The sequence below is a fragment of the Miniopterus schreibersii genome (assembly GCF_964146895.1).
Source record: "Miniopterus schreibersii genome assembly, chromosome: 4".
NCBI classification, from domain to species: Eukaryota; Metazoa; Chordata; class Mammalia; order Chiroptera; family Miniopteridae; genus Miniopterus; species Miniopterus schreibersii.
This window is the reverse complement of record NC_138105.1, coordinates 55,838,616-55,856,864: the sequence shown is the minus strand read 5'-3', so window position 1 is coordinate 55,856,864 and position 18,249 is coordinate 55,838,616. Positions and strand designations below refer to the sequence as shown.

At 44.2% G+C, this 18,249-nt stretch overlaps 1 protein-coding gene across 4 annotated transcripts in view; it reads right to left on the bottom strand.

Moving 5' to 3' along the window:
- PALLD (palladin, cytoskeletal associated protein) overlaps positions 1–18,249 on the bottom strand; it is a 345,943-nt gene that overhangs the window by 21,842 nt on the left and 305,852 nt on the right. For all 4 annotated transcript variants that reach the window (XM_081135630.1, XM_081135631.1, XM_081135632.1 and 1 more), the window contains 4 exons: positions 16,233–16,907; positions 6,826–6,961; positions 3,551–3,649; positions 1,392–1,613 (listed from right to left, as the gene is read on the bottom strand). In XM_081135630.1, the coding sequence (XP_080991756.1) occupies positions 1,392–1,613; positions 3,551–3,649; positions 6,826–6,961; positions 16,233–16,907 (1,132 nt within the window). The remainder of the gene's footprint in view (positions 1–1,391; positions 1,614–3,550; positions 3,650–6,825; positions 6,962–16,232; positions 16,908–18,249) is intronic.

Genomic DNA, 18,249 nt, shown 5'->3' with positions numbered 1-18,249 from the left:
TTTCTCTAATAACAGTTTGCTTAAGTCTCATTTTATTAGGGAGTGGATATGGGTTTGGAACTTGAAGGCATTCCCCCCTCCCCCATCTTTTTCTGACTATAGGGTTGGAATTTGGTTTTAAGGAAAGAATATGGCAGTAAAACTTACCTTATTGAGAAAACAGAACAACATATACAGAGCATTAACACACCGAAGGTTCAGGTACGGTCCTACAACTTTCCTTCCTTCCATTCCACCGATTCTCATTTCAGCTCTTTTCTACCACTGTTAAGCTTTTCATTTCGGTGAGTGTATTTTTTATTTCTATGTGCTTATTTTACAAATTTGCCTTGTCTTTGGCACTGTCCTATTCTTTCTTAAACTTTCTATTTCCTTAAAAATTGCCTCAATCATTTTGAACAGTTATTTTATGAGACTGTTCCATATTGGGCACTTGACTTTTATTTTCCTGTTTCTTGTTTATTTCCTCATATGGGTTTGTGTTTACTGGGAACTCATTTTTCCTCCCTCCTATTCTATAGAAGTCTGATATGCCCCAAATTGGGAAAGTGTCTATGGGGCAAAATAATTTTTGCTTGCTTCTACCAGAAACCTAAAGATTTTAAATTCTCGGCTTTTGGCTCTTTATCATGTGACAGTGTAAACTGAAGTTTTAGTTTATCATGGGTGTATTTTTAAAAAAAAAAATTCTTTTCTCTCAAGCTCTAGGGAAAAGTGTAATCTTGTTATTGCTTTGCTGGGCTACTGAGCAGTTATTCTAGTCTCCCATTAGAGACAGGACAACTCTTTACCCGCATTTCTACATACCTGTAAGGGAGAGATCCCAGCTAGGTTAGCCTAGCCCTCCTGAGTACCAGATGTTCCTTTCATTTTTGCATTCTCAACAGTATTCCCATCCCCATCCCCTTTGTAAATGTAGGAAGTTTTGTAGATTTAAGATCTGAAGTTTTGTAATTAGTGGAAAGCATCCTTTTCTGTATTGTACCGGGCACGGGGTTCCTGTTCAAGCCTGGCCACTCACCTGCTCTCTACCTTGGGAAAGTTAATTAGCCTCACTGAGCTCAGTTTAGTCATTTGCAATTTGGGAGTGGCAATGATGACATCACATAAGTAAATGATGTAGGTGTATGAAAAGCTCCTTGTCCATTCAATTGTCTATTCCTATTCCTATTCTATTCTTTAAATCCAAACTACACCCCGTTCCACCCTTATTGATTTCCAAGGTCTCTTGAAGCTGGCCCTGAACTTACAGTTATTCAGATATTTTACGTCATGGATATTGAGAAAGGTGGTCTGTAGCTCTTTCCTACCATATGTGCTGTATTTTGGAAGCTAAACTCTTCCCCCCCCTCAGAAAATAAGACTCTTAAAAAGGCATATTTTTAGCTCACTTTTGGCTTTGGGCTCCCAGTCACTCTGCATGTGAAAGTTACAGGCATTCCCTCGAAGATCTTGTAGTGTTTCAGCTTCATCTCAAAGAATGGTGCCGCTCCATTTTCCACAGGCACGTCCCCATAGTGAACTTCATCGCCTGATTCGTCCACAGGAGACCTTTCCAGCCTGTATTCAATTTCACTGATGAGTCTCTGTTCACAGCTGGAGACTTTGTATTCCTGTAGCAAACAGAGCAAGATCATGTTAACAACCTCAACCCCTCGTGGTACAGTGTGTCCTGAGTCTCATCCCCTCTCCACTTAAGGCCCTTAGAAGAACAGTGATATTTTTATCACAGAGCCCAAAATCAAGTCTGAGTCCACTTCAGTCGCATATGAAACAGAAAACATCTGGAAGTAAGTATATACGATATTTCAAATTCTCTTCCTCCAAAAAACAAAACCCAAAACTATGAATATGAATGTCTCTTTTTTTGGGGGGGGGGGGGGACAGAGAGAAAGGCAATGGCTAGATTTCCCTAAACTGTTCATAAAAATAAGCATGATGGAACACTGGTTTCTCCCTGTGGGTGAAAGCTGACGCAGGGGGGCGCATGTCTCCAAAAGGGCAGTGGCAGTGCAGGTGGCCGGCAGCTGCAGTGCTGCGGAGCATTTTATCGAAAAATGGAAAAAGTGGCACCATGGTTTTTTTTTTTTCACTCAAAACAATCCTCAGCCACATAGCCTCTGGACTCCATTAGGAACTATTTTCCACTCTCTTTAAAAGAAAAATAGGATAAAAAATAGGATTGTTTAAAAAAAAAAAAAAAAAGAGTGCAATGAAATGTTGGTTCAAAAAGCAAAAGCAAAGCAAAGGCCCCGCCATCTTCCTATGGTGATTACAGTGGATGCTACAGTCGCTCGCTGGCTTACAAAGTACAGTGAAGACAAGGCAGCCTGTTATAAAACATTTTCTACTCAAATGGTAAGTAAAAGATTGTTTTAACTAGATTTTCTCTGAAAAAAGTTATTTGACCTTTAAAAAAAGTTTGTTGGCTTGAGAGAAGAAATATTATGAATAAAACTGCAAAAAATACATGAGTTGTTTTGTCTAATTACTATTAAAGATTTAGCACTTTTTCCTAGAGTTATAATGAGAAAACTTTTTACAATTTAAAGTTCAGTGTATCCAGTAATGACAATCAAATTCCAGTGTGTAGTAAGTGATAAGAAAAATCACACTGCAGGAATTCTGTTCATCTGACATTAAATGAAAATAGACCTTGTCATAGTGTTTATAATTCATACATGGCAGCAAACAAGGCAGAACATAAGAAACAGTGAAAGACTGGAAAGAGAAGAAAGGTGGAAGCTTAACCTTTTGACCATCCAGAGGACTCCCTACAGAAGCATGAGGAGACCCAATTTCCTGTAATGGCAGAAAAAAAGAAGTGAAGACTAATAATAGAAATAATAAGAAACTAGCAAGATTTCTAGTTTTTTTTAAGGGAGATTTTTGCGGTAGCTGTATTTAACAGAAAAACTTTCAGATTCATTTCTCAATAGACACAAGAAAGAGTTTACCTGATCTTTTAAACTTGTTTTTAAAAACTTTAATATGGAGACTACATCTGGAAACAGAAGCAGTGGAGATTAAAAAATGGCTTACATCAAATCCATGAACTGACTTTTTTTGGTAGTGGCAGGAGAACAAAAACAGCATTTTAGGTTTTCTGCTGATTAGTGATTTATAACTGTATAAGTGAAGGAAAATAAAGACATAGTTTTTCTGTACACAGATATTTACTTTGACTAGATATTAAAAATGTAACTGGAAATAGTCACTAGGTATTTCAAACAATTTTAGGGAAAATAAGTTACTCCACACAAAGCTATTTTTGCACGGAAGCACAGGACAGGAAAAACAGATACTTGAAAGGAGAATAAACTGATCAATAAGAAGGTAAAAAGAACAGATTTCACTGAAATAATTCTATGCTTCATTTAATACACTGTCTGGCACACAGCGTGGGCTCAATAAATACAAATAAGATGTTTTTCTTTGACCTGCCCTGTACTTTCCACAGAGCCAATCCCAAGAATAGTGTCTGTAAAGAGTATGGGGAGAGGAGACATAGTAATTGTTATTTTTCTAAGGAGTTGAGAGGAACACGTACCTGGTTAGCGGTTTCCTCTTCTGGCTCCTGAATGTTAAAGACAGTTGCACTGTCAGCACCTAGTAATCGACGGGCCATTCTTTCTTCATACGTTAGCTTCTATACAGATTGAATCACAAGAAACACAAAGTTAGAAAAGCCACAGTTGTATACTGCCTCATGCGAAAGAATGAAAAACCCCAAACAAACGAGTTTTGGTGTTTTCCGTAACTCTCCACCTTTAAATACCTGCATGTCAAAGGACTCTGTTTCCTTCCCTCACTTCAGTTGTCCTGCCTTTCATCTCCCCTTCTGGTGCCAGGGGCCTAACCCAGTGCTGGGAGATGGGCCAACTAATCTTGAGAGCCACCAACTGACAGAGCACAAATTCAAGGTGAGTAAAATAAGTAACAAGGCAGAAACCACACAGGAAGAGTGTGTTGTAAATTTATCCTTAACGATAAAGATTTAGACTACCTGGCAGTGACGGGGGTCTCCCTTTTAAGAGCATTTCTCTAGGTTGCTGTGTAACATAGGTGTTGGAGGCAAGTAGAATAAGCCACGAAGAATGACTGCACACGGGTGAGTTGGTAAAAGACTACGAAAGACACTCTAATGCTCATAACCATCACTCAGGATTCTACTCAGAGGAAAACTGCTCGCCTGTCAAGCAAGGAAGGTGGTCATGTTTTCACATCTCGCAACCAGCACTTCTGGATGTGGCCAAAACCATTTCTGCTGGGCCATTCTCATACAAAAGAAATGCCCACATTTTTATTCTGTCTGTTGGGCTGATTCCTGCTCTGGAGTGTTGGTTCTAAAATGCCTTACAACTACAGGTCTGGGATGAAATTTAAAAGACAATTTTCCCCATAGGGCATTTTATAAACTATTTGATTGAAAAGAGGATGATTAGTAAGGCGGAACCTAAAAAAAGACTACCGAAATTATTTCAGATAAACTTCTGAATATAGATACACAGTCTATTGGAAACTCTCTAATTAGAAAAATATGCTGGGTAAATTTATAATTTCCAGTAATCGCTGGTTCCAGTCCCAGCTGAAAGCGGGAATGGAAACAAGTCAAGTGCCAAATGACAGCCAGCCCTGAAGTTCAGATTATCTCCTTTAGTAAAGAAGGGGCAGAAGACAAGAAGAGGTAGTCACGGAGTGTTTCGGTCCAGTATGTTGTTATATACATTAATTTTCTCATGGTTCTTTAAAAAAAAAAAAAAACAATGAATTCTGCTCCCTTCAAAGCTTTCCTACTGTTTCCATGGAGAACTGTATCAACATCTAAGGGAGGACTGGAGTGATTTCCACTCTGCTCCTAATAAGCAGAAATACCCATTTGCTATCTAGTCCTTCACTGGAATGCTCTGGCAACATCAGAAGCTGACTTCACAGTTTTGTTTCTAAACACTATGCCATGTGGATACACAAGCTCTGTCTCTGGAAGCCAATAATATGTAACATAAGGCAAAAGTTGTTTGAGGGTCCCACTTTCTAAAAGGGGAAACCTTACTTTTCCTATCCTTTTAGACTCTCCAATGTGAGAATGTATGGAACTTATTGTAAATGTCATTCACTGCAAAACAGATTATCTATCTAAAAGACATATAAATAAGAATACTATATACATATAATATATATAGTATGTCATAATAGCTTAGAAGTCTTAACTTTAACAAAGAGAACTTTAGTCCATAAGGAATATTTAAACCACCAAAAAGGAAAAAAGAAACAGAAAAACTGGAGAGATGCCTTTCCTTACCTGGCCTGAAAAAGTTCCCATAAGCACTTGTTTTAATTTTCCAAAGGCTTCAGTTGACAGAACCAGAGAAAACTTTCAGAGTATGTACACGCACACACACACTCATTTCAGGGAGAAAACATTTCCCTTTGTGAAAATCTCCTATTCTCGGTGAAATGAGTAACTAACACAAGATGTCATTAGAATTTTCGTCTTCCTGAACTCAGATTAGGATGCCCTAATATCAGCATTCAACACCTTTCTCTATTCCCAACCTTTCTAATCAAACATGGTCTATTCTCCCATTTTGTCAATGCTTGATCATTAAAATTCCTAGAAAACAGTTGGCATAGAGAGCTTTCTACTCTGAAAATGGTGTCTGAGAGGGAGACTTTACACCAAGGGGCCCTTTTCCTCTTGTACTTAAGGGCCAAGCAAATTTTTCTGGTGCTAATTCCATAATAAAGACACACAAAGGCTCCTTTCCTTTACCCCAGAAATCTTATTTGCTAGACTTGCTTTTCCTGTCCCCTTAAAATATTCTGATGTGATAAGAAAAGGGTCAGTGAAAAACAAAAACCAAACAGCTGATGAGGAAACATTTAAGTCCAGTGGAAAGAACATCATATATATGTGTGTGTGTATTTTTTAACCAGATCTCTTTTTCTACTATACAATTCAGGAGCCTTCAAACATAATTATTTTTTTCTTGAGTTTAGTTCTCTTGCTGACAAACTAGAACAAGATTGTGAACCAGCCCTGTCTGGTGTGGTTCAGTGGTTAGAGCACCGGCCAGCACACCCAAGGGATCTTGGGTTCAATTCCTGGTTATGGGCATGAACCCGGGTTGCAGGTGGGACCCTGACCCCCCCCCAGGCCACGTGTTTGGGAGGCAACCAATCGACATGTCTCTTTAGAATGTCTCTCTAGAATGGATGTTTCTCTCCCCGACCCTTCCTCTCTTCCACTCTCTCTAAAAATCAATGGAAAAAATATCCTTGTGTGAAGATTAACAACAAAATGACTGTGAAACGGGCCTTACTCTTTCAGATTACTGAGTCAGTGTCTAGTAATCGTCCTAGGAGAACAGAACCGGACGCGGGCGACGATTTCCTTAGTAAAGATACCATTTGTGTAGAGCAGTACCGTCGGAATCCCAGTTCCGGCACTTGAATGCCAGTTCCCTGCTTTGGGGTAGATACAGGGGCTCTCGGGCTCAGCTTCTCCCTCGCCTGTCCCCAGCCCCACCCTCTCGAGGGTTTGCTCTTTCCCCACGTCACAGTTCTGCCTCTGTCCTACTCCAGGCCTTAGAACCAGCCGCCCTTCCTGTGTCTCCAACTTGCTATCTTGCCTCCAAGAACAGTTTCGGGACTCACAGAAGGAAGCCATGTCACTCTGTCCCTTTTCCCCAGATTCAAGGGATAACACTAAGAGGATGTTGAGATTCAGGGGTAATAAAGTCAATTCTGTGGACAAAGCTTAAGAACCTAGGTTTCAGTGAAGCGAGGGGAGCTACCACGCCAAGCCCGGGCCCGTCTCCATACCGGCTGGCCGTTGTTCAGCAGGTCCTCCTTGAACCGAAGTTTTCGTTCCAGGTCTTGAATGACAGCGTCCTTTGTGCCTTGGATCTCCTCGTCAGAGGCTATCCTCGCAGTCCTGTTGGCCTTCTTGGGAAATCCCCTGCGGGACAAAAGCACGAGGCGGTATAGTCCATTGCCGGGCACATAAATCCACATCAAACATTCAAGTCCAACAAAGGGTGCAATGTGTGACCGTGTCTCTTCCCTCTCCTTTTTTAATGCTACAGCTGTTCCAACTAATTATGGAAAGAACCATGAATGCTGGAGTCAGTGTTCAGGTAACACTAATTGGAACCAGTTTTCGGAGGAAGTTCAGATACCTTAGGGGAATGTGCCGCTGTGGTTAGGTAATTGCCAAGGATAGGGAAGGCCTGCGTTTCAGCTCTGGGGAGGCAGCCATGTAAAGTGAAAATATGATGTGATTTGTAATCAGACCTAGGCTTAAAATCTGGCTCTGCCTTGTGTTAGGTTTGTGACTTTGAGCCACTTTCTTAACATTTCTTATGAGCAGGAATAAAAACATATACCACATGTGACTCTTGAAGGGATTTGAAAGAGAACATCTTTCTTTCATACGTTCATAAATTCAATCCTTCTGATCCTCCATAAGGAATTCATTCAACAACAGTGCTTAGCCCACTCTAAGCAGAAACTAAGTTTGTTACCTTCCCGCCTGTCCTACCTTGACTAGGGAAGGCCCGTGGTATGGGACAGGGTGTCCTATATTACAGGACCCTGGGAAGACTGCGCCTCCTGCTACGCCGAACTTCCTCAACCTCCCGCAGAGCCCGGGGCTGTCAGGATAGGTGAGGGGCCAGACCCTTTCTCTTCACGATCAGCGACAGTGCCCTGGGCCATGTGAGCTGGGGGCACTGGTGCTGGGGGCTCGATGGCTGGGGAATCCACTTTTGTTGATGCCTTAAGCAATTTGCTTCCTATTTCTCACAAGGCTGTGGGCAAAGATCCAGGAGAAATGGAATACCTGTACCATCTCCTCCTGAGGTCCCTCCTGCTCTTCCCAGCAACCATTCCCTCCTCCTGTGCACTCCCCCTCGTTTCCTTGCTGAACTCCCTCTTAATTTGTTGGGTGTTCATCTTTCAATGTGCTTGGAAAAGGTGATCCCCACCTCTCTCCAAACTCAGGGGTGATTAATCTGAGTGGTCTCAATCCCCTGGACAGTAATGAGCCAGAAGCCTGTGATGGAGCCCTGGCCAATGATATCAGGAGAATGGAGGTGGTAGAGAGAGGGTGCAGAGCTCCAGTTAAAAACTCCCCATCTCTAAAGAGAAACACAGAGGAAGAAATGTCCCTCTTCTTTCACGGGCTACCACTGTGGCAAAAGTGTAATGTCCCAAACCGCTGCATCCACGGCGTGACCAGGAGGGGAGAGCTCACGACATGCCAATGACGACAGCTTGTAAAGAAGAGCCTGGGTCCCTGATTATTTTGGGGACACTGTGTTAATGTACCATGGAACTGCCTGACCCCACACTTGTTATGTAAAACAATAAATCTTATGCATTTAATCTGGTAGTTGAGTCTTCTGTTACCTACAATGGAAAAACTCTGATAGCTTTTCCAGGTCCTTCCTTTCTAGTCATTTGCCTTTGAAGTTCAATAGGATGATGTTAGACATAGGTTTTTAAAAAAACAAATTAAAGAAATAAAATATCATATCCTGTGTTAGTAGTATCAGAGTGGTTAGTCAAACTTTAAATTGTATCCTGGGAATGGATCTAGATTTTTAAGGAGCTGGGCAATGAACTTGAGACATATTAATAGCAAGGTCCATAGGACTTATGATTTATAACCTCAATTTTTAGTACCATGCAACCCTTAAACAAAAATGCACACAGTTTGCCAACTTTCCTAAGCCTAGAGCCTCTCTCCTTACTCTTTTTCCCGGGGCAATGTCACCAGCCTTCAGGCTTCAGTCTAATGTCTCCTCGGAAAGGGGGACCCTGACTAAGTCAACCCCATTGGCCACTGGACCATGTTTGTTTTCTTCATAACCCCATCACACACTAGCATCCTATGTTCTGTTTCACTGTCTCTCATGCCTCTCTTGTTCATCACAGTGCTTGTCGAACAGACCGAATGAGTGAACGAGTGCACTGTCTGTCTCCACTTCTGACCTCTCTCTAGGCTCCCTCTCTCCTCAGGCAAGAAAATCTGTGCCAGAGCCGTGTGAAACCAAACCACATATAACAAGTCACGCTCAGAACAAGTAAAATTATTACTCAGTTTTGGAAATAAAGCTCTTCATTGCTTCTGACTACAGCTTTATATCTGAGGACTAGAAGAGCTAGGTTCTGAAGTCACCTGAAAGCTAGTACGAAAGACAGCCAGCTCACTGCACATCAGCTCTGCTGGGAACATATGGGTTCCCATTGGCACTTTACACCTGACAACGTAACCAGTTGCACAACTATGACATCCTCCGAGGACAGGAGGCTTCCCCGTGTGTCCACAGGCAGACGCCGCGAGAGCTGTGCTCTGCACAGATGAGCACTAAAGGGCCCAAAGCGACTGTGAGGGGCGGGCAGAGCACCTGAACTAGAGAGGTAGGGGACTGTGTTTTACAGGACAGCCGCAAGTTCTTTTGAACAAGTACACACCTATTTACTACTGAAAAAGTCCTGTTGCTTACGAAGCATTTCTCAGTACACCTGACTCTTTCAGGGGATCTGAGGACTTAGGACAAGTGCTCTCGGACAGCACATGCAGAGGACATGCACTTCAGGATGGGGTCCTGCCACCCAGGTATTTCATAAATCCACAGTACAGTGAAAACTACTCTTTGATTCAAATACAAACCCTGATCATTCTGTTTCTTTCAACAAGCTGATTCCCTAAGCATGTGAAGGTCACCAGCATTAGAAGGGCTGATGATCCCTGTTTCCCGCTATTTTTTAAGATAGTACTTTGCTTTACTTACAGAAATTTAAGGTACATGTATTTCCTTGATTCTGAGCAATTAACACTGAAATAAAAACCGATCAGTTGAAAGATTTTTAAATGTCTAACAGTCACTGCACAAATATTTCTTGAGCACCTAGCTTCATCAGTACGGTCTCAACACCATGTGATGCGGAGGAGACAGCCAAGTCCTCAAGGATGGTCCTTGACCACAAGAGGTTAGTGATCAAGTTGGAGAATAAATGAAGGCAACTCTGTGGCAGCAGCTCCAGGGGCAGCGGGAGCGAGCAGAAGTGGAGAGGACTGCTGGCTACGACAGTGCAGAGAGCCCGCGAGAGGAGCCACCTACGATCTGGAGATGAGGGGGATGCTGACAGACAGACGGAGAGGAAGGATTCAGAGTCAGCACGACCAATGGCACAGAGGTCAGGATCTCTTTTTACCACTTAAACGCTGCGTGGCTTGGGCTAGTTCCCTAATGGCTATGTGCCTCAGTTTCCCTCTCTGTAAAATGTAGGTATTAGTAGCATGAATCTCAGAGCATTACTGGGGAACTACATGAGGTAATTAATGTGTAGACAGGCTCACAGAAACTACCCAGCGTGGAAGTGACTCCCGGAGACAAGACTGGCCGAGGGAAATGGAATGAAAGAGGAAAGGAGGTAAAAAAGATGGCAGGAACTCTGGGCCAGAGTTTCCAAAAAATGTGGAAATAACCTTTACTGATGGGCTTTTCAGTGTGCAACTCTGTTCTAAGAATACAGTGTCTAGCCCGGCCGGGCGTGGCTCAGCAGTTGAGCGTCAACCTAGGATCCAGGCGACCGGGGTTCGATTCCCGGTCAGGGCACATGCCCGGGTTGCGGGCTCGATCCCCAGTCGGGAGCGTGCAGGAGGCGGCCGATCCATGACTCTCTCATCATTGATGTTTCTCTCTCTCTCTCCCTCTCCTTTCCTCTCTCTGAAATCAGTAAAGATATATTTTTAAAAAAAAGAAGAAAAAAAAGAATACAGTGTCTAATGAAACTAAGTCACTAACAAGGATTATATTCTACGGGGGGGGAGGGGAAGGAGAGAATGGATGGAAGGCAGGACATATCAAGAGGTGGTGAGCACTGCGAAGGGACAGGAGTGGGAGGAGGTGACTGTGTTAGTGCAGTTAATCCCACGTCTGAGCAGCTGACACTACAGCTGAGGCCCAAGTGACAGGAAGGTGCCAGCTGTGCGGGCCCATGGCTGGAACGACAGGCAGGGCTGACGGCTTGCGAGCCCTGAGGAAGGAGGCACGGGGGTGCAGGTTGCAGTGTTTCTTATACTTGTTTTAATATGGAACCTTTTTTTTTCTCCAGAGAGTATTTTATCTGGACTAATGTAAGTCAGAAAATACTTTAGGAAATTGTGTTGAAAACTGAGTAAGAGTTAAGGGGTTAGTTTATAAGGTCTGGGTTAGAAACCAAAATGGAGTGTTTGGAAGGGGGAGGCACCAGGAAAGAAAAGTAGTTATATGTTTTTGAGGCAAAGTTTTGGTAAATGGGTTTGTTTTCCTATAAAACTAACTCTGTGTTGGAGTTTAATGTAAAATGGTTGTGGTTTGTTCCCCCAAATGGCACCTACTTTTGATAAATGAAGAGCAACAACTTGTTAGGAAATAAAGAGGAGTGACAGAGAGATGGTTTGCACAATTAACAAACAACATGCTTATTCCAAACCAGCACCCTTCACAAAATCCACATCAGAAGCAAACCTCGAGCAGTAAATGATCCATCGCAGCCTCCCACACCAGATCCCTCAGTGTGCTCACACCCAGCCCAACTGTGCGGAAAGCAGGACTGTTTACTCTGGCTCCTACAGCAAGTCACTTACCGTTTAAAAATAATACTCATGGGGCTGGGGGCAAAAACCTCTCAAGCATATACACAAGCATCTGGGAGGTAAGATCTTCCGGATTCAACTACCCCCAAATCCCAGGAGGCTTCCCCTCCCTTGACTTCTGAATAATCTTGAGAGCATCCTCCCCTCAATATACTAGTCTAGGTCAACTGGGTCTGTGTATTTCAGGAACTCAAATCTCCAGAGTCCAACACTGATTTTTAAGAGGTCATGAGCCTGTCTAGCAACTAGTGAAATTTTTTTAACTACTTATAGTCCTCTCATAGTCAGTAATACCTAATGGTAACAAAATTCCACAAAAATCCAGAGTGAACAAAATCATTAACATGCTGGCATTTCTCTATCCGTCACGTTCAAGAATGTAATATGTGAATTAATATATAAAAGAGCCCAAGATACACATACTGAGTTTTTCAAAAGCCAAAGCTGTTAGAGTGCAGTGAGTACCTGAAGCTTCCACTTAAGGAAAATAGATCACTTTATACTAACACTAGCTTCTCCTCACATTACTTTTTGGGTTCGCTAAAGGATAAACTCACATACCTACACCTATTTGCTAACCCCATACAGCTCAGTATAGAGCCATCTGTGACTGAGCAGGTCTCATTATGAACAGACATTTCAGCTTAACTGTCACTAGTCACAGCAGACCCTGAGACTTCTCCTACTAGTTTGCTGGGAAATACTTGCCCAGGATTGGATGCAACTCTGTGTAGAATCCCCTATGGCACAGGATGCTAATGAGCCCAATGACCAGACCCTGGGACAGCCCCCAACCCCCTCAGGCCTCTGCCTCTAATGGGGAATAATAGGGCCCCCACCCACCTGCTTCCTGTAGGACAGGAGAAAGGCAGGAGCCATGAGATAATGTCTGCAAGGTCCAATGCGGCTTTTGTCTTTTCTGTTAGTTACTATCTAACCACTGTCTTGACTTGAAAACTGTTTGAAGTGCATCTGAATCTGTTTACAAACTCTTCCTTAAGACTCGGGCAATTCTGTTTTGTTGGTCTGCAGCGGTTTTTTTTAATTAAGAGGTATCAGACACTGGGTGTATTAGAGATAAACCAGGGAGGGTCACTAGATCTAATGAATACCCTCCTTGCTTAAGCTTATCCCAGAACCCTGGGAAATCCCTTCACCTCTTGGTGCCTCTCACCTTGAATAAGGACAGTGTTCCCACCCACCTGTTTCTTATAAATGAGGTAGAAGAGAGAGACAATGAGATGAAGTCTATAAAGGGCCCAGTGCCCACAGAATAAAAGCTCTCATTGAGACATGCTTTTACTTTTGAGAAACATTTCAAACCAAAGCCCTACTTCTATGAGAGGCAACAAGGAGTGTATAACCGTGTAGCGCTTTGGCCATGTGGCACCCCCTTATGAGAACAGATTCCAAGACTGTCAAGGTGAGCAAAAAATACAGCGCCAGTCGGGTTCTCGGGGATGGATCTGAAGTGATTCACCTGGAGCCTGGTGCAGCCGCTCAGAGACCAGCAGACAGGACTCCTGCCGTGTCTTCAGGTGGCATTCCTCACTCCTCTGGATCCCGCCACCTCTTAGGGATTCTTACTGTGTTTCGTAGAAGAGTGGGGTTACAGCAATGGAAGCCATAAAACTATCAGCAGTTGTGAGGGGAGTAGAATACATTCATTTGATAAAAGTGCAAACAGATTTCTTTCTAAGGCACGTTCTCCTCCTGCCTCCATCTGAGAGATTTAGTCACCTGAACACGTGTGTCTGTCAGCAGCTTTGAGAAGGGCAGTACTTTCTCTGCTAGTGACCCCAGTGACCCTGGAGAAGAATGTATGAGTCTGAAGGAAGAAAGGTACCCGAGGAACAACGTGTGCAGAAGTTCCCCAAGCCGCCATCAGCCAGCAGGCGAAGACCGCTGCTTCCAGGCCTCTCACCGTCACTCGTCTTCCTGACCGCGGTTTATCACCGGCAGCCATGGCCTTTGCTCCCTGCCTTGACCTCTGCTACCCAGACATTTGAGAAACAGAACCTTATCTCCGCAAACTATTTAGACAGTGAGTAAACAGCCAGCCTATTCTTTAACAAGGACAATGCTGCCCAGGCAGGCAGACTGAAACAGCTAGCATGCAACTGATGACTAAGAAAACAGATGTCTGCAATTTATACCTAAGATTTTGGTAAAACAAAGCAGGCAAAAAAATAAAAATGGAATGTATTTCTACTTCACTGAGTCATGTGTCATCAATCTATTTACTGCAATTTGACACACACATTCGACAGAACCATCCAATTAGAGGAATAACACAAGTGACACTGAATTTGCTGTCACCATGACCACAGGTAACCAATGAAATATAAATGAAAGTAATTAAAAAGATTCATTTGACAAGAATTTGGCAGTTCCTCCAAGTTCACGGATGCCAGTGAGTCATGGCAGCCCTGAAAGGGGCACTCGGTCTTTGGCAAATTATGTGGATTATCATCACGGATAAGTAGCTACCTTTTTGTTTTTCATTCAGAATGCAAGCAAGGGATCCCACATTATGCCGGAGAGAAAAATGTTCTAAAAGTCACATGTATCAGACCCAAAGAAAGAATTCAAGTGTGCGATTCAGCAATAGGAAAACTTCTTGAAGACAAAGGATAACCACGTAATGATGGCTTGTTAGGCTGGCACAGAGCTAAACATCTGCTGCCTGGTATTGCCACTTATCTCCAGTGTCACAGCACCTAACTATCTGAGGGTACAGTTTAGTATAGCCACAACATCAGCATACCTTCTCCATTAACTTTAAAGAAATGGCAGGAAGTACTGGGCTCTTGCGGTAACAATTATCAAATATTTTGACTCCATAAAATGAGCAACTGTGATACATGCTGATTAGAAGCAAGTGCTTCTATTACTCGAAGTAAACTCTGAAAATTGCTTATCTTCTTAAGAGAATTTCAAAGTCCAAGATCAGAATACACCACTGTTTCTCCTTAGGATGATAAAAGGCATGACCCCCCAATGCCTGATACACTAATCTTTGATCCAATCCTACGTGAGGAATATTAAATTATTTACAGAGTACTTATCTTCCTAGGAAGCAAGATTTGGTACCATTTCATAGGAAGAGATGATAAAGTGTCATGCAACAAACTCCCACGTTTTGAACCTAACAGTTAGCGTCTTTGTAGCAACATCATATTTCATTTCCTAGCAGCCAAATAAAAACTCAGAGAAGCAGGGGAGAAAGGTTTTCTCAGGCAATTTGACTGACTCAACTTTCAATAGAAGCCCATTATCACATCATTATGATACAGGCCCCTCCTTTATTCCACTTATGTGTTCATTTGACTGAACTTTTTCCAGGAGAGATTTGAGAAGAAGCCAGACTTTAAACTTAGAATTCATGTCCTGAACATTTAGAAGGTGCCTAACAAAACAAGACACGGCTGACTGAAGCTCCTGGACACACCACGTCAGTCAGGCACAGCGATGCTCACTCTAAGGTGGCTTAGGACATCCCAGAATGGGAAATTCTTCCATGTAGATAAAAATAACCTGCACTCTAAGGCCTCATTTTTATTCTTTAGTGGGGTTTCCTCCTTTTCTTTCTGAGCAATATCGGGATTCTGGCAGACTCCGAAGTAGGATTTCAACAGGAAGAGTTGAGATAGGGAACTGGCTTGACCTCTGCCAGCGCGTACTTATTTCGGAACTCTTTAGTAAAATGACGTGTGCTAGCTTTAACACAATTTACTCTTCAACAAGACATGCCGAACACCTGTACTATGGTTCTTTTGAAGGCTTTACTGTACTTTTGTAGGCGTCATCTTACTTATCTTCATAGATTTTCTAGATCCATGTCACCTCCCACGATATCACCGTTGGCTGGGGAAAACTGGCACCACCGTTTCTTCACTAGGTTGCACACGCCCTCACTTATGTGTATCAACAACATAAAGATATGTACACGCCCCCACCCCCCACTTCCAATCAATCACTACATAAATGTAAAGGCTTCTAATTCTGTTAATTTAGATCGTTCAAAAACATTAAGGGTATACTTAATAACCAAGCCCCTCCACCTCTACTGTAATATTAATCTGAAATATTAAGATACGTAGTTTGGTGGTATGAGCATGGATTTGGCCTCAGAGAGGCATGGGTTCAAATCTCAGTTCGGTGGCTGTGTGACTCTGGGCAAACTGTTGAACTACTGGAATCTTCAGTTGTAGGCGAGGCAATCCTATCCCTTAGAAGGGTATCAAATGAGAGAACATAAGTGGACTGCACTACGCTCAGGAAATTACCGTAGCTGAGGCCACCATCAAATTTAAGAGCACTGCTTAGATTTTGGGTAGTTTCTGAGAAGATCTCGCATTATTGAATGCAGAAGAAAAAGTGTTGGTCTTAGCAACGGTCGATCGGCTTGTTCTATCCAAGAACAGCTTGGTAACGTTGCTGTGATAAGAATTTAAAAACTGGGTGAAGTATGTAAAACTGTTACAAGGGCACCCCTGGGCTGCAGCTTCAACGGGCGCGCGCGCTTTGACGCGGGTGTGTGGAAGGGGCGAGGCGACCTCAGGTGGGGGGGGTCACTCACGCGGGGGTGACGCCCTTGGGCAGGCCCAGGGCGTTGACGGCGACAGGCTGCGGCTGTGAGGGCAGCAGGGCGCTGAGGAAGGCGGCGGGCGTCTGGCTGTGGCCGAAGCGGGCGGCGGGGGAGGCGCAGTGCGAGGCGGGCGCCGAGCTCGGGAGCGGCGGCGGCGGCGGCGGCAGCGGGAACACGTCGGGCACCGGGAAGGCCGCGGTGGGGCTGAAGACCGGGGGCGGCGGCGGCGGGGGCGACGGCGACGATGGACACCACGGGACCTCGGCCTCCGTGCCGAAGGGCTGCGCAAAGGGTGGCGCGGGCGCTCGGCCAAAATGCTTCGGGGTGGGGGACATGGGCGACGGGAGGCTGGAGGAGCTGGGGCTGGAGGCCGGCGTGCCTTGGCTGGACGCGGGGCCGAGGTTCTGCGCGGCGATGAACTGCTTGGGGCGCGCGTAGTTGAAGGAGCCGGAGGACTGCATGGCGGGGGCGGCGCGGGAGGCGAGCGCGCTCATGGGCTCCGGGGCCGTGGGTGAAGCGCAGGCCGCCAGCTCGGGGAAGGCGGGCGGCGGTGGGAAGGGCGGCGAGGGGGGCGCGCTGCGCGGGGCGCTGGTCACCAGGTGCCGCACGCTGGCCTCCTGCTCCAGGCGGATTTGGTGCTGCAGCTGCTGGATTTTCAGAGGGTCCCTGGGAAGAGAGAGAAGCGACACCTTCAGAGAGGGCACCAGGAGGAGGGTCCCTCGGCGCGGCGAGGGTACTCGCGGGCCTGCAACGCCCCGGGCCTGCGGGCCGCGCTGCGCCCGGTGCGCGGGGCCAGGGCACCAGCCCGGCGCGGCCGCCCGCAGCGGACTCTGGGCAACGCGCGGCGGCCATGCAGCGTGGCCCGCGCGCTCCAGGTCTGACTTAGGCTTTACCTAACGATCCCAGCCAGTTTACAGGCCGTGATGGAAATTCTGACTTCCAGGAGCCGAGTTTCATTTTCATAGAAGCGGAAGTATTAGAAGAAAAACTTGAGACATGAGTCTCAGTCCTCGCATTCGTAGCCAGTTTTTGGAAAAAAAAATTCTACCAGAATGAGAAAGTGAAAAAAGAAAAAAACACACACACAGTTGAGTTATTTTTGGCAGATTTAGGTTAGTCCAGTTTGCCTACTTCCTGCTGTCAGCTCTGCCTTGGATAAACACAACAGGCTGATTTTGGAGGTTAGATCCACTTCAATTTCTGCATTGGTTCCCTAAAAGTATGCAACATTTACTATACCTGAAATTTTAGTAGTAACCTGAAATGCCATTTTTTTATACAAACCTTAATAAGGACTGATACTAATATTTTGTGCCATGTCTAAAACACATGCAAGTGTTTAATAAGCGGTAACAAATTATTAATTTTTTAATAACGCAAGTTTAATTCCCCAAGTACTTTCCACCGAGAAGAGATTGAATTTTAATTTTTGAATTAAAATTTTAAGCTAACTTTTGAATTTTAATGTTTAGCAATGAGCTAAAATCTTACTCTATTTTACTCAGAAGCTTTCCTGTTGAACTGAATTTTGCATACCAGATGTTTTCCTTCATTCACTGCAGTGACCAATGCTGTCAAAACAAACTTCAACAGAAGGTGGCACTACAACCAGCCAGTAACACAGGCCAGGTTCCACAGATAGGCAAAAAGCTATGCTCCCACCCTTAAACCTTTTTATTTATTTATTTTAGAAAGAGAGGAAGGGAGGAGAGAGAAAAACATCGATGTGAGAGCGAAACACTAATTGACTGCCTCCTGCATGCCCCTTACTGGGGATGGAGCCTGAAACCCCCAATGTGCCCTGATGGGGAACCTTTGGGTACACTGGGCCAACTGAGCCACACTGGCCAGGGCCCAACTTTAAACCTTTTAAAACTAAAAATCTTTCGTATCTATAAGTATTTAATCTTCAAAATCAAGCTTTTATAAATTCAAAGCAATAACAGGAATTGAAGTTGCTGGTCAAGGTACATAGGTCTGTTACCAAGTATCATTAGCTACGGGAACA